Below are 16578 nucleotides of genomic sequence, written 5' to 3' on the forward strand. Positions count from 1 at the left end.
CCAAACTAAGTTTTATATTATATAACTTCAATTGTATGCTAGCTAGGGAGAATACTTTGGAAAAACAAAATGCATGTATAATTAGAGAAAACATAGATCCAAAGCATTTAGGGTTGCATGTGCACCATAGGAATGTTATAGTGCTCAAAACCCAACAAGTACGCTGCTGCTACACCTTCAGTTGAGAATGAAACAGATTTCACACCACCATAAGCCTTGGATCCACAAATTGTTGAGCATTTCAGACAGTTCTTAGCTGCCAATCCAACTGCCATGTCAGCTTCCATGTCTCATTTAGGTCTGTCTTCATCCAACACATCAGGTATTCCTTCATCCTTATAGATATTGGATTCTGGTGCATCTCATCACAAGTTACCGCATTTGTCATCTTTTGCTTCATTATCTTCTCGTACACCTGTCTCTATCATGTCTGCTAGTGCTACACCCATGTCAGTAGAGGGTGTTGGTTCTATTGTCACTCCTTATATATCTTTAACAGATGTGTATTACATTCCCACACTTGCTTTGAATCTTGCATCGGTCAGTCAGTTGTGTAAATCTGATTGTTAGGTCTTCTTTTCTGATTCATTCTGTTGTGTATAGTACATTCATTCTCGAACGGTGATTGGAATAGGTCGTAGACTTGGGGAGCTCTATGTTTTGGAGCAGTTGCATGTTGCTGATGTTGCTACATCTAGTGTGGATTTGTCGTCTTTTCGTTTAAACCCTTCGTCGTCTATTTTTTATCTTTGGCATTCTCGTTTGGGACATGTGGCAGCGTCTCGTTTACAGTTTTTGGTTTCCACTGGTGTGTTAGGCTCTTTGAAAACTGATGATATTTCTGATTGTTGTGGTTGTAAACTGGGAAAATTTTCTGCTTTACCGTTTAATAAAAGTGTCAGTCGTTCTGTTGCTCCCTTTGATATCGTGCTTTCTGATGTATGGGGTCCCTTTCCGATCACCTCTAAATCGGGAGCTAACTATTATGTTTCATTTATTGATGATTACACTTGTTATACGTGGGTTTATTTTATGAAGCACAGGTCTGACTTTTTCACCATATATAGTGAATTCAAAGCTCTTGTCGAGACTCAACACTCTGCTGTCATAAAATGTTTTCTGTGTGATTTGGGAGGAGAATTTACCTCCAATGATTTTAAAAAATTATTGGCATCTGATGGCACTATACATCAATCATCTTATACAGACACTCCTTAGCAGAATGGTGTTGCAGAAAGAAAACATCGACATCTCTTAGAAACTGCCAAATCCTTACTACTTTCTGCTCAAGTTCCCAATATGTTTTGGGGAGAAGTTGTTCATACCACCACTTATGTTATTAATCGCATTCCTACTGTGTACACTTCAGGGAAGTCTCCTTATGAAATGTTGTTTGGACAACTTCCAGGTTATTCTTCATTACGAGTGTTTGGGTGTACATGTTTTGTCTTGAAGCCTCATGTAGAGTGAGATAAGTGGTCTTCAAAATCAGCTCTTTGTGTTTTTCTGGGATATGGTATTGGTCAGAAAGGTTATCGGTGCTACGATCCTTCAAATCAGAAATTGTATGCCTCTCGCAATGTCATTTTTTTGGAGCATATTCCATTCTATAGCATTCATGTTCAGTCACATGATGCAACTCAAGAGGAGCTTCGTACTATTGATCCGTTTAGAATTGACATTGATGATCCACCACATGTCACTGATCAACCACCTGTTGCTGATCCACCACCTGTCGTTGATCCTTTGCCTGAAGATCATCAAGACCCCCCCTCCATCGAGGCCTTATCGTAATAAGAAGTCCACAAAGCTTCCTGACTTTGTATATTCCTCTTACTCGCCGGTGTTTTCCTCCTTTATTGCTAATGTACATCGTCTCTCAGACCCAACATCCTACAAAGAGGCCGTTTATGATCTCCTTTGGCAGACCGCTATGGCTGAGGAACTTGTAGCTCTTTATCAGACTCATATATGGGATCTGGTTCCACTTTCGCTCGGAAAGCACGCGATTGGTTGTCGTTGGGTATATAAAATCAAATCAAAGTCTGATGGATCCTTCGAGTGTTATAAAGCCAGACTTGTTGCGAAAGGTTACGCACAAAAGTATGGTATGGATTATGAGGAAAAGTTTGATGGTGTTACAAAAATGACGATTGTTCGCACCTTGATTCCAGTTTCTTCCATTCACCAATTGAAGATTTATCAGATGGATGTCAAGAATTCTTTCTTGAATATTGATCTTCATGAGGAAGTATATATGTCTCCTCCCCCTGGTATTGCTCACCAACCAGGCGAAGTTTGTCGACTTCGAAAGGCACTATATGGCCTCAAACAAGCCCCTCGTGCTTGGTTTGAGAAATTTTCTACGGTTATTACTTCGCTTGGTTTTCAACCAAGTAACCATGAATCGACTTTATTTATTCGATGTTCGAATGCAGGTCGGATTATTCTTTCTTTATATGTCGATAACATGATTATTACTGGTGATGATCATGATGGTATAGAGTCTTTAAAGCGTGATTTGGCTCACCGTTTTGCAATGAAAGACCTGGGTTTGCAACGTTATTTCTTAGGGATTGAAGTTGCTCAGTCGCCATAGGGTAATCTTTTATCTCAAACGAAGTATATTTCAGATTTGTTTGAACGTGCACGACTCATGGATAATCGGACAGTTGATACGCCTATAGAGAGTAATGCAAAGTACTCTCCAACTAATGGTGTCTCATTATCAGATCCAAGCCTTTATTGTACCTTTGTAGGGAGTTTGGTTTACCTGACTGTCACTAGGTCGGATATTGCACATGTAGTTCATGTGGTTAGCCAGTTTGCCAGTGCTCCCACTACTGTTCATTGGGGAGTTGTTCTTCGTATTTTGAGATATCTATGTGGTACTCAGTTCTGCACTCTTATGTTTCCATTTACATCCTCTCTTGAATTACGTGCCTATAGTGATACAAATTGGGATAATGATATTTATGATCGTAATTCCACTACTAGGTATTGTGTTTTTCTTGGAGATTCATTGATATCATGGAAAAGCAAGAAACAAGATGTTACTCGATCTTCTACAGAATTTGAGTATCGAGCCATGGCTATCGTCACTTGTAAGATTGTTTGGTTAAGATGGCTTCTAGCAGATATGGGCGTTCACATTTCTCAGCCTACCCCTTTGTATTGTGACAATGAAAGTGCGATAATGATTGCCAAGAATTCAGGGTTTCATGAGCGCACAAAGCACATTGAGATTGACTATCATTTCACACGTCATCATCTCCAGAAGGGCACTATCTCCCTTCCTTATGTTCCTTCCTCTTTGCAAAGTGTTAATATTCTTACGAATCCATTTACTGCTCCTCGATTCCATATTCTGTCTGACAAACTCTCAATGCTTATTGTTGTTGCATTATGAGTTTGAGGGGGGATGTTAGCCTAATAAGATTTTAGGCTTTATTTTGTATTGGGTTCTATGATTGGGCCTTTTAGCTAGGAAACCCTAATTAGCTAGTCTATATATTATGTCTTTCCCTTTCATTGTATTTGTACTTCGCTTTGATAATAATACGAAACCCTATCCATTATATGCCACTCACTTGTTAGTTTACATGAGCATCCGGTCGGACCCGACATAACATAACCTCATGCCAAAATATAGGTCCCCTACAACCCTAGGTACGCCAGCCAAATATTTGAAGGTAATGGGTTCAAATAACGCCACCTTTCTTCGATTTAAATGATATAATCTAACATTACCTGTAGATGCTTTGACATTGATTTTACCCACTAAATGATTTGTTTTCGTACTATCTCAGAAAGAAAGAATTTAAAATGGCATGTTGTTCATAAAATTGTATTTCCATGTATGGATCTTATATAGTTGTAGATGCCATTTGAAAAAATTGTTAGATCTATCTACATAAAGTTGGATCTCACATTAATTATCATACATAGCTAAAAATTTTCAGATGTCATTCATGAAAAGTTACTTTATGTATGAGAAAATGTCATTTTTTTGTAGAGTTATGTATGAGAGAACCAAAATGACAAATGTCATTTTCTCATATAGATATGTTATTATAAATATGACATTTTCTCTGACGGCATCTGCGAAAATTTCATATCTGTATGCTAAAATATTATTTTTGTAGATAAAGAAACATAAATAACATTAAAAGGAAACCAAAACTTACGTAACAGGTACATTATTGTCGTCTTCCATTTTCTTCAGAAAGAAGTTCTTAGAATATTCGAAATTACAGTGTAAAAATTCCAGATTTCCAATATACTCACTTATATGTATTCAGAATATTAATTATAGATCACACTCTGAACTTTTTAGTTATCATCATACAACGAATGAGAAGGCAAACGGGCAACAAGTTGCGCCGCTAAGCCCTTTTGTATGGTAAAGTCAATTCTTTTGAAGACTACATCTATAGATCTAGGGGATATAACATTGCTATGCATGATCCGTTGTAGTCTACTAAGAAGCTCCACCGCATCCGGCGCAAGGAAACCAAACATATCAAATGCAAATGGTATGAACGCGTGTTGATTTTCCATGCACGGTTTCTCATGTTTGGTGACCTTGCATGTAGCAGCTTTTAATGCAGCCTGTCCCGCCGTGAAACCCCCGACCCTCAAGCTTACAAGAGGGGATACCCCTGTAAGGTCCACACATGTGTGTTTCCCTCCAACCCATCCAAAAATCAAAACGTCAGCTTGTCTAAGGGTTGACCTTCCTTCTGTCGGATTAGTCAGGAAATTCACAGGAGCCTCTTTTTTGGCGGAAACCCCGTAACGCTTACATATGTCGACCAAAACATCCCTAACCATATCGTGCCTGTATTTGAACCCCGAGAGTTCCTTGCAATGAACTGTATGCTCGTCGAAAGAGTCCAAACATGCCTTGCGGCACACCGGACATATCCCATCGGCTGGGAATATTGGAATCATGAGTCGATATTTGAGGATGGTACGATACTCCACCGTAGACATATGTTGGCCAAGCCCATCTATAGGGATAGCTAGAAGAAAATTTTGAGCTTGTGGTGCACGTAAACACTGGAAAACTGGTTTTTTCCGAGCTCTCATATTGAAATTCACTTCCATATCTTGGATAATTTTACTAAAAAGGGCACTCGCCAGTGTATTTTGGGATTTAGGGGGGCTGGTGTCCTTAGTAGTAAAACTGCTAAGGTCAATGTTCGGAAGCTTGTTACGAAGAGAATCTAAGGCACAAGCATAATCAGAATCCATACCATAAATGCCACTATCCCGTAAGATGTGGTCTTGCAATACCCAAGATTGGGCCCTTGAGGCAACAAAAGCATATGAGGTAGCCTCTACTGCTGAGTATAATCCCAAACCACCAAACCGAATGGGTAAGGAAGCAAGTCGCCAAAGAAGGGGCCACCACAAACCACAATGTCCTCAATCGCCCCGCGTAATCCATTATTGAATAATAACGCCGCCTCCTCCATGTGAACTGGTTGGCACGTCCTCAACCCAAAGAAAAGTTTAGCAATACCCATACAACACCGAAGTAGAAGGAGCTCACTCTGTGGGTCAGACAATTGTGGAAGCAGGCGCATCAAGTTCACAGCGCCTTCAGCTCTCTTTATGGCTAAGTTGCTAAGGAAACTAGCATCTCTGCTAACAGCTCCCCCGAGAAGTTTCACCCCCAATGGCGGCCTCCCGATACCAACCGGGAATAGCCCATCACGTAGCTTCCTTCCATCACACGAGGGCCAAAAGAGGTCGGTTTTATTGATATTCAACTGAAGGCCTAATTTTCGGCCAATAGCTTTAATGATGTCTAAGGCTTTGGCCACCTCCTCAGAATCTCCAATAAGAGTGCCATCATCCAGGTACCATGCATGGAGAAGAAGCTTGCAATTGTCTCTAATATTATGCAAGAGCGGGTGCAACACAAGGGCAAAGAGAAGTGGTCCCAAGGGGTCTCCTTGTTGAACTCCAATAGAAGACCAAATATGTGTGTCCCCTAGATATAACCTTGCTGCTTGACCATATAGGAATTCTACCCACATGGATATAGAAGGGCACCTCAATCTGACCTCATGAAGTAATTCGGATCTGTCAACAAGGTTAAAGGCATTGGAGAAGTCCACAGTAAGCATGGAAAGAGACCCGTCATTGTGGCGTTCACTCAACACCCTGTTGGCGTTATGTAATACGGCTTGAGCGCCACCCGACACCCCGACCCCGAACAGAAAATCATTGAGATACTTGGCTATTTCTTTACCAACACCTTTCATAGCCAGCTTGGAAACCAAACGTCTCCATATAGTTCCTACTGCAATAGGTCGTATTCCCTTGTCAGGTTTTAGAAGCGGTGTAAGAGGAGAAGAGGCAACAAATTCCGCCAAACTCGAAGGGCATCTCCCCTAGCCATAAATTAATCACACATGTCTGAGCAATACATAAATGGTACCATTCCATATATATCTTGGCCTATTTTCGGCCCATCAACACCATATCTGAGCAATACATAAATGGTACGACGACGTTTTACATTTTCTTATATGTAATGCCTTTTTCATATATGCTACCCGTGAAAAATGTGATTATTTTGAAGATGTGACAATTTTTTTTATTATTTCTTAGAAAGTGTTTAATGTGATTAACCATATTTGTCTTTTTCTTTTTGTTTTTGTCTACAAAACTTAATTGATAGAATATTGAAAGAAGATTTTGATGAAAGGCCCTTCAAGATTAGAGGCTCCGAGCTACAAAACCGCTCGCACACCCTAGGGCCACCGTAGTGTAAGACCAGAGGGAGTGGGGTCTCTGGTCGCTATCTTTATATCTGGTTTCCTTGTAAGTTTTACTGGGTATGCCTTATATATCGTTTTTGGGCAACCTTCTCAACAACTAAGAGCTCCATTCGAGGAACACGGGGACTAACTGAAGTGCGGTTTCGCTGATGGGGCATTAGAAACCGCAGTGAACACCCCCCCCCCCTATGCGGTTTGGGGAGTGCGGTTTGGGTGTGCGGCCAAATTCTGGAGCGCTCCCTCTCTCTCTCACTCTTCCTCCCTCCCTCTCTCTATCTCTCTCTTCTTTTTCTTTTCTCTTTTTATGCAATACCATTCCTTGAGTGTGGTAAGAAAGTATGGCAAAAAGGAGTGTGGCACCACTCTAGCCTAACAAAATTATACCAAAACTATGTGTTCAATCTATTATTAACTCATTATTTAATAACTATTGTTGCTTTTCAAAAATATTAATAATCAATATTTTTATACGGACTATCATGTTTTTCCACATTTATGCAAATGACCCTTTTGACTACCAAAATTTAATAGAGTTTGAGGGACCAGAATTTCCATCTTTGTTAAAAAATCGTAACTTTAAAAATGAGGACAGAACATGGAAGGGTGTATGCATGTCAGCTTTATCACAAAATATATACTAACATTTATCAGCTTTACTTCCAATGTTTAATCTATTAGATCACAGGACAATATTTGGTGTAATATCAATATCAATCCTCAAATCCAATGAATAATATCCTTTATTTATTTATTTATTTTATTTTTTTGTCTCTAACTAATAAGTAATAAGATATTTGCTTTGAAACAATACGACACACACAAGAGCACATATCAAGCTTTGACTTCCTATGGATTACTAGATAATAATTTCGGCCCTTGCAATTTACCTTCAGCCCATCACAATTTAAGATTAGGCCATGCTATTATAAAATCAGCCCAAATGCCCAATATGATTAAGTTTTATTCTAAGCTAGCCATGATCTGCTCCAACAACAATCTACGCAACCATGGATGACTTTTGCAGCTTCTAATTTTACAAGTATGTTGGAGATAGGTAAAAGATCAAAGTCATTTCATGCAACATGAAGTTATAGAAGGACTACTGCCAATGAATTGGAATGGATGTCCTACCTTAAATCCAAGGTGACTGTTACTTATTGTTACAACAGAAAATATTTTCCATTTACGATGATTTTAAGGTCAAAAGTAATCATAATGAATGTTCATGTTCTCAATATTAAGAGTATTTTTAATTACGATGAACATATCGCTAGCATTTGTCATAACGACGATGTCCATTTCTTTTATTTACAAGTACATTAATACAAGAAGAAGGTAAGAAGGATATAAGTTTGTACTCGATATTTTTAAACCACTCAGTGTCATTCATACTAGCTGGCGTTTGCAAGGATGCGTTAACCTGAAAGAGACAAATTAAAAGAACAAAATATCAGTCCTGCAAATCAACATCGGAAAATACTGGGTTTCCTCAAAATTTAAACAATTTGTTTTTAGAAAAGGTATTTCTGAGGCTTAAAATATGGGACCTCTCCCGCCTTACCACCCTGATAGGGCTTAACAGGTGATTCATGAGTGATGGTTAAATTTGAATAATCCATCGATATAAAGGAAAAAGAAATTGACCAAATGGTTTGGGCAAAGGAAAATCTTGCAGAACACATGATATGCCATGACTCATTATACATTTTGCATGTGTTCCCATGTCGCACCTGCTAGATGCCTATTCCATTTCTTCTCCGCAGTGTTGATAACCGTTAGCAATAAACTTGGCGAATAGTATGAAATATTTATAGTAAAATGGTCAATTGTGTACTACAAGATAAATGTGTATCACACAGTCACTACTAGAAAATAGGGTATTACCGACAGAAGAGCGACGGAAAAACCGTGGGTAACAGATACGGAATACCAACAAATTTCCGACGGATTTAGAAAAATCTAAGTATGACATTCTAGAGACGGATTCGCGATGGATTAGCAACAAAATACATTATCGTCGGTAATCTGTTACAAATTACCGACAGTTTACCGACGGAAATCAACAAATTTATCTACCGTCGGTAATCTGTTGGTAAAATTAAGATTTTTTTTTCTTTTTTAAATATTAGGGGTAACTTGGTAAATATGCAAATGATTTAGGTTCACTTAATCAAGCGTCATCGTGTTGGGGCTGCACCAAAAATAGCTCCCTTTCTCTCTCTATGAATCGACAGCCAACAACAGTATCGTCAGGCTGCCGCTACTCCGACGCTCTTGTTGCAGCCGACGCCCTCGAAAATGTCGGACTTGAAGGAGTCGCTACTCAGTTGTTAATCCCAACGAACAACAACCATTACCTGAATCCCACAAATTCACTCTCAGGTAAATCAAATACAGTTAATTAAAGAATCATCGTTTTTCACTTCACTAAGCTTGAAATCGTCAATAACGATGTACGTCTTGAGTTTCATCATGCATTTGCTTTGTTCTATAGAGAATTTGGTGTTGACAGAGTTTTGAACTTTGATTAATTACAGGCGGAGAGGTCGATTTTAGTTTCTAGGTTTTGCGATTTCATGTTTGTATGTTCAATCTTTTTCAAATTTTCGCGAATTTTGGATGAAGCTAAGTACAATCTGATTGAACTTTTTGAATCTCAGGTGACTTCGGTGTACAGGAACTCCTATCACTATGCTGATAATGTACAATCGGATAATTTGCGTTTCTGGCTACTGAGGCAGTGAATTACCTGGCATGCTTTTTGGCCATCGATCAACATCATGCCATTAAAATTCCTATCAAGATTAATTGGAGATCATTGTTTATTGTAGTCAAAAAAAAGTTTCTGTAGATGTAAGTATTCTTCCCATAATACATAGAATCAATCATCAATGCTGCCAGACTAAGTCGGTCAATCCAGGGCTATAGATACATACCCACAGACCCACCTGATCAAAATTGGATTGGAGAATGATCCAAAACATAGGAATCATTTAGTTAATTTGTATTCAAAGTGTCGGATTTTCTGGAGTGCACACAAGTTGCTCGATGAAAGTACTGAACCAGATTTAGTTGCTTGGTCTTCTTTAATATCAGGGTATACCAAGAATGGTCCCAGTCAAGAAGCTCTTTTGGCTTTTACAGAGATACATGCATTAAGTATTAGGTGTAATTGTTGGATTTTGTGTCTAAGCCCATAACTATAATTGGTATATACTTGATTTTATTGTAGCATGGTCCTTTTGGATTGTCTTCAGTCATGCAACTTGACAGGATGATAAGTGGAGAGAGTGTGGAATTTATTATTTGAAATAATAAATTGGTACTCAAACTGGTTTTATTAATATATTACAAGTTTAATATATTAATTAGATATCATATTATTAATTAGTAATTAATCAGAAATTAATTTGATATTAATTTCGGGATTAAAGGAACGGATTAATAATGGAGGGACTGTTTTGCAAATCATTGATAGTTGTGAAAATGGGCTACTGGACTCCTTATGATGGAGTGGATGAAAATTATAGGAGGCCTTATAAGATTTGCGTCCAAGGCCTCATAATGAGGAGTCTATGGGCTGCTTAAGCCTTAAGTAGGAAATTAGGGTTTCCAGCTGAAAACCCTAGTACCCTCAGCTATATAACCCCCCCCCCCCCCCCAAGCCTTGGAATTTCGGCTTATGCATGTGTTCCTAAATATCCTGGCCGAAATTCTTGTCTCTCCTCTCATCTTGTTGCATTGAGTGTTTGTGAACCATTAGAGGTGCAACATTTGAGGCACTAAGCTTTCAAGAGTCAAGGATCCTCAAGGATTGTTCTTGTTATTACTATATAACAAGTAAGGTAATCTTCTAACCCTAGTTTTGTATGATTTTCGAATTTTATGCTAGTCTTAGGGTTATTGCTTTGGTATTTAATTTGCATGTTCAATTAGTGAAAAACTTAGATCCAAAGCAATTATGGTTGCATGATCACATAGGAATGTAGATATGCTCAAAACTCCTTAGTGGTATCAGAGCCTAGAATGTTTTTCAATTGAATTGATGCAATAGTGAACTATCCAAAGTAGAAACAAAATCGTTTTTGGTTGTCTGAACCAGGAACTCGACGAGTGCATGTATGAACTCGACAAGTTGACTCGTCAGTTCCCTGATTTTTCGATTTTCAGATCTCGTTTTGATTAGGATAATTACCATAATTCGTTTTTAATGCCTAAAACTGAATTTTTTGAAAGGTAATATGATATCCTTATCATAATTAAAGGATTTGGTTAAATTTGGATAATGATAAGATTATTTTCCTATTTAAAGTTTAACCTAGTATTTTGAAAAGTTTTTAAAATACACCCTTTTAGTTTTATAATTTAAATTTGAAATTAAAAGTTTATTTTTGGAAATTTAAATGAAAAAACCTAGAAGATATCTTTATGGATTTTATTAATAATTTAATTAAAAGACAATTAATAAATCCATATATGGTTTAAATTTAACTAAATTAAAAGTTTAATTTATTAAAGGATTAAACCACTTAGTGTTTTAAAATTTTAAAATGCACCCTTATACTATTATAAAATTAAAGGTTTAATTTATATATATATATATATATATATATATATATATATATATATATATATATATATATATATATATATATAAGAAAAGTCAGTCATACCGATAGTAGGCCTCATTTACGAAGCTTGTGTATAAGGGGTGTTTAAGGAAGCGGCCTGTAAAATGACCGCCATTGGGTATACACTCTTACCCACCGCACTCTTGACTAGCGGAAGGTCGTTAGCTGAACCGGTTTGATAGGACATTTAATCCTCATTAAAAGTATAATGAATTATAAAGTAACTAAACACTTTTATTAAATTCCCAATCTTAGTTACTTTAGGAAAATGTGAATTTGATGCTAACCCATGAAATTGCACATTGCACATTATTGGTCGTTAGTGGAGCGTGTGTGGTTAACCGGCACACTAATATGGGACTAATATTGTTGGAAATGGGTTTCTCATAAATTATCGTTGATCAATGAATCGTGTGTGGTTAACCGATACATTGATTAGGTGATAAATGACATCGAGAGTACCAAGCTAATTTACATGGTTATTCACATCTCGTTTGTGATCCTCAGCATCCCAGTCACAAAATGAGAGCATAATCAAGCTTAAACATGCCATTGAAAAGTTTAATGAATCTCAAAAGATCTAGGAATTTCATTTAAAACCTAATTCGTTAAAATTTCGTTTTCATGGTGGAATTGGTAAATCGTCAATTACCTACCTTCAAATAACTTACAATTGGATTACGACATCCCTTTTCTGAATTGTGAATTATTGTGTTGGGTCCTAGCCTTAATATTTCATTTGGGTGTTATATTAAGGATTAAATCAACTCACTTGAATTTTCTCCCATTTGTAGATGTCTAATTCTAACAACTATGGTCTTTCTCAATCCTTTGGAAAAATCTTTCCTTTTGAAGATGATCTTCCACGTGTCGATCAAGGTGAAATATCATTCCCTTCCTCGTGCATTGGTGGAACTGGAAATCATACTTCACTTCCTCCACCTCCTCCAGTGATTCTCCCTGACCCATGTTTTCGTCAACTTGAAAAGTTCAAGGTCACTCAAGCCTTATGGGCATGCAAACACTGAGATGGAAGTTATGTGTGTGCACACGTCCTGAAGATGAAGTCGCACATTGACAAACTGGGAATGTTGGTTGTCGTTTTCCCAAGGAAGATAGGTGTTAACTTGGTTCTTTAATCGCTTCCTGAGTCATATAGTCAGTTCGTTAAGGACTAATATATGACATACCATGACGTCACCCTTATTGATCTGACATATTTTTTAATTGCTGCTAAGGCAGCAATGCTTTGGCGCACTGGTCAAGCAAATTGTTTGGAAGATCTACCTCGCAAATTTCCATAGACATAGGTAATGACAATGATGATGGTCCAAAAGTGATTTCTTCTCCTAAGGGAAAGAAATTGGCCAAGGTCAAAAAGTTTGATCGTAAGAGAAAGGCCAATTCTGAGATAGTTTCACATGTCACTAAAGAGTTCATATGTCTCTATTACCGATTGAAGGGGCATTGGAAGCGAAGCTGCCCTGACTACCTTAGAGATCTTAGAGATGGTAAAGTCAAATTATATGACTCTACTTCAGGTACGTCCACTGTATAACTCATTTATTAAGTTCTTGTTCATAGATTCTTAATACATGATGTGAAAGTTTCATTTTGATGTTTTGCAGAATCTAAGAGAAAGAAGGAAGCTTAAGGAAAGTGAAGGCTAATTTTAATCTGCAGAGATGGATTTCAGTCACATGGTTCAGTGATCAGGATTTGCAGCTGCTACTTAGGAGTTATGATAGATTGCTTAGAAATATTTAGAAACATAGTTTTCATGTGTATTTGCATTGTAAGGACAAGTTTTCCGCATATTATCAATAAAGTAAACTTTTGTGGTTTACCTTATTTACTTTATCATTACTTGCAATGGCATTTATGAAAATTGGTGTTTATATTTCTATTATTAGCAATGTTGAAAATGGATTTGATTCTTAGTTATATACCTTGTGGTAGTGTCATAATTTACCAAGTGAGTAAGGATTCTCATCACCCAAGTTTCAATTGGACAAAAACTTGGAATCATACAACTGATTGTGTGATGTATGAGAATCTTGATCTTTGGGAAATTAAGGCTAATTCCCTATTCACATGTATATGTGAGTCAAGTGAAGGACGAAAGGATCCAGTACACATTGATGCGGACTTGTCAGATCCACCACAAAGGACAATAAGTCTATTCGTCATGATTTAGTGATAGTTCAGTAAATGTGGTTATGCTTATATGATGAAGTGTAATTCTGATACCTTGAAAAAGTCTCAAAAGTATAGCCGAACGAATAAGAAGAATCAATTGGGCAGAAAGATAAAAGTTTATCCAATCTGAAAAGAAAGGAGAGTACTTTAGTATCATGTTTTATGATCATCCTAATGATTATGGAACCATGTCACAATTGATCCTCTAAGGACACCTTAGTGCATTTATATGGCTAAGAAGAGGAATCAGGAATTGTTGAAATGGTTAAATTAAAAGGATGAGTCATACTTCGTTACAAAATCAAGTTTTAGGGTTATACTCTAGTTACTCCAAATTGCAACTTGAGTAATATGTTCTAAGTAGGTTTATAACACCTCATGAAATGTGGAGTAGAAATGTTTTCTTGTTCTAGAACATATGAAATTGGTAGTTGTGATGTTTTGGTTAAAACAAAGACCAACTAAGACCAATTATATGAAGTGTTTTCTTGATAAGAACCCACACTGACTCTTGAATATTTGTTTGTCGAGGAATGATCCTTGACAGAGAATTTTATATGTCAAGAAGTCAGTGGGAGTCTTAATGGTCTTGAATAGTTTCAGGAGCTAATCAAGAACAAAACCTTTTAGTAATCACTAGCACACGACCTGAGGTTGATAACCTATCGTGTTGACATATTCTTGTTTCTGTGTCCATTCTAGTGAAGTTGACTAGGCATCTGAGCTCTATGAGTTCTCATTTGACTGCATAAGGCAAAGCACATTGATCAGTGAAAGTACATTGACCTGTATGAGTGAGCTGCTCAATAACTTGGAAGAACTGGTAAGCCCTTGTGCTATCAGATGGCAAGAAATTAAGATAAGCAAGTTCATTCCATATGAGTTTGGATTTGTCATAAACCTTGTCTTATGATATTGGTTGGAAATGAAAAATTCACATGGATAGGAACACATACACCATTAAATCTAAGTGGCATGAGGTTTCTCTCTACTTCTTGAAAATGATTGTGACGAAACGTGTAACACACCAAAAATTCAAGGTAAAATTTTCATTTTTATATAACTAAAAACCATATTGTAACCTTGTTCAAAACATTGAAAATCATTTCAAATAAAACATATATCAGAGTCTAATCCCAAAGATCACATATTGTTGAAAAAACATGGGTGTATGCGATACGATCGCCCTGAGCTCCTTCATTTGAAAACTGGAAGTACCTGAAACCAAAACTGAAAGCCGTAAGCACGAAGCTTAGTGAGTTCCCCAGATACCACATACCATACATATCAACTGATCCATACGTGCCATACATAACCGCGAGCCATACATATCAATCATATATCATATTCAATAAAGGTGCTATGTGGCGCACATAGTCTTGTCGGTATGCCACTAGCCACCTCGCGGTCTTTCTTGACAGGCCGAGGGCCACAACCCTGGGTCTTACAGACAAGTGCCAGGAGTCACCTCCGGGTCTTCCATGCAATCGTCACAAAGAGAACTAGCATACAATCTAAACTACTTATCAAGTAATTGCCAGGGCTCACACACTAGTCTTGCATAAAGTGTGCCAGGAGCCGCCTCCTGGTCTTTCATGCATAAATACCAAGGGCTAAACCCCGTGTCTTACTACAATACATAAACTAAATGGGCCGACATTAGTGCCTTAGACCCATACAACCAGTGAGGAGACTCACCTCGAATGCTTATGCTCACTACATGAAATCCTTAGTTGATGTCCTGACAACTCCTCGAGCTGACAATACCAAATATCACCAAATTAGCAATTAGGTCCCACACCATATTCCATAATCCAGATTTGGGGTAAAACGACCATTTTACCCCTGAAACAACAAATCCATAACTAAGGCCCAAAACTATAAGATCCATAAAGGCCCACCAATAGCCCGAGTTTCCAAATTGGGCCCTATCCTATATAGGTCTTACCCTAAGCCCATATTCTCCTCCAATACACTTCAGGATACCTCAAACGCTCCTTTGGACAAACTTGGTCAACTGCATAAGTCAAAGGTCAAACAAAGTCAACACCAAAGTCAACGGTTCGAGAGACCCAACTCGTCGAGTTGGTCCTTCAACTCGTCGAGTTCCCATCGGACTACAGAATCGCGAAGAACCGATCCAACTCGTCGAGCTCCCTTTAGCTCGTCGAGTTTTCTTCCTTTTCATTAGAATCGGGACAAATCATTTCAACTCGCCGAGTTCACTCATGAACTCGTCGAGTTCTTCAGTCAGCACACCTACTTAACCTATTAAGCCACTTAATCAAAAAGACAAGGCTTCACCTTGAAGATCTGGTCTCTTAAGGCTGAGTTGACGAGTAAAATCTCCAACTTTACTCTTATACAAGACCATAAGAAGCTTAAGGGACCAAAACAAGGGCTTAGAAGGTGCATGGAACTCTTAGGGCCACAAAGTTGGTACCTTTATGCCACAAGAGTACCCATGAACCATGGATATAAAAGAATAACTCCATTGGGACGACCAACAACCCATCAACCACTCAACTTGGTAAAAACATGGAAACTAGCCCTAACAAGGAGATTTAATCATATAGATAGCAAGGTTGAGGCTTTATACATGAAAAATGTTGAAAGTGAAGCAAGGATTCGAGATCTGAAAGCTCCTCCTGAATCACCACCTTGCACAAAACTCGTCCTCCTTCAATAAGCTTCCAAATGCACTCAGAATAGGCTCGCAACACTCAAAATTTCTCTAGGGTTTCGAGATCAGGTTAAGAGGCTATGGAGGCTGGAAATGAGGCCAACATATGGGGTTAAAGTTGCTTAAATAGGGTGCAAAGTCCCGAAATTAGGGTTTCTTAAAACACGACCAACTCGTCGAGTTGGACCTCCCCAACTCGTCGAGTTGATCTTAAAAATGCGCGTGACAATTATTTCCAACTCGTCGAGTTTATGCCTTAAACTCGATGAGT

At 37.9% G+C, this 16578-nt stretch overlaps 1 protein-coding gene, 2 long non-coding RNA genes and 1 pseudogene across 3 annotated transcripts in view; 2 read left to right on the forward strand and 2 right to left on the reverse strand.

The window, feature by feature from the left end:
- The first annotated feature begins 2656 nt into the window (after positions 1-2656).
- LOC145111594 (secreted RxLR effector protein 161 pseudogene) lies at positions 2657-3409 on the forward strand (annotated as a pseudogene).
- A 1933-nt stretch (positions 3410-5342) lies between these two features.
- On the reverse strand, positions 5343-6275 carry LOC145111595 (uncharacterized). Its single transcript, XM_079047860.1, has one exon. It carries the CDS (start codon positions 6273-6275, stop codon positions 5343-5345), a length of 933 nt encoding a protein of 310 aa, XP_078903986.1.
- A 1867-nt stretch (positions 6276-8142) lies between these two features.
- LOC145112035 (uncharacterized) overlaps positions 8143-16578 on the reverse strand; it is a 30272-nt gene continuing 21836 nt past the window's right edge. Inside the window, exon 3 of the long non-coding RNA XR_013710415.1 lies at positions 8143-8214. This is a non-coding gene — a long non-coding RNA (uncharacterized LOC145112035). The remainder of the gene's footprint in view (positions 8215-16578) is intronic.
- Positions 8980-13313, forward strand: LOC145117714 (uncharacterized). The gene is made up of 4 exons (XR_013712763.1): positions 8980-9176; positions 9455-10639; positions 12220-12966; positions 13054-13313. It is a non-coding gene; the product is annotated as an uncharacterized LOC145117714 (long non-coding RNA).

The sequence above is a fragment of the Lactuca virosa genome, chromosome 5 (genome assembly GCF_052849685.1).
Source record: "Lactuca virosa cultivar CGN04683 chromosome 5, Lactuca_virosa_CGN04683_v6, whole genome shotgun sequence".
NCBI classification, from domain to species: Eukaryota; Viridiplantae; Streptophyta; class Magnoliopsida; order Asterales; family Asteraceae; genus Lactuca; species Lactuca virosa.

Coding starts and splice junctions, on each gene's coding strand:
- LOC145111595 (XM_079047860.1), bottom strand. CDS start 6,275: ATGAAAGGTGTTGGTAAAGAAATAGCCAAGTATCTCAATGATTTTCTG.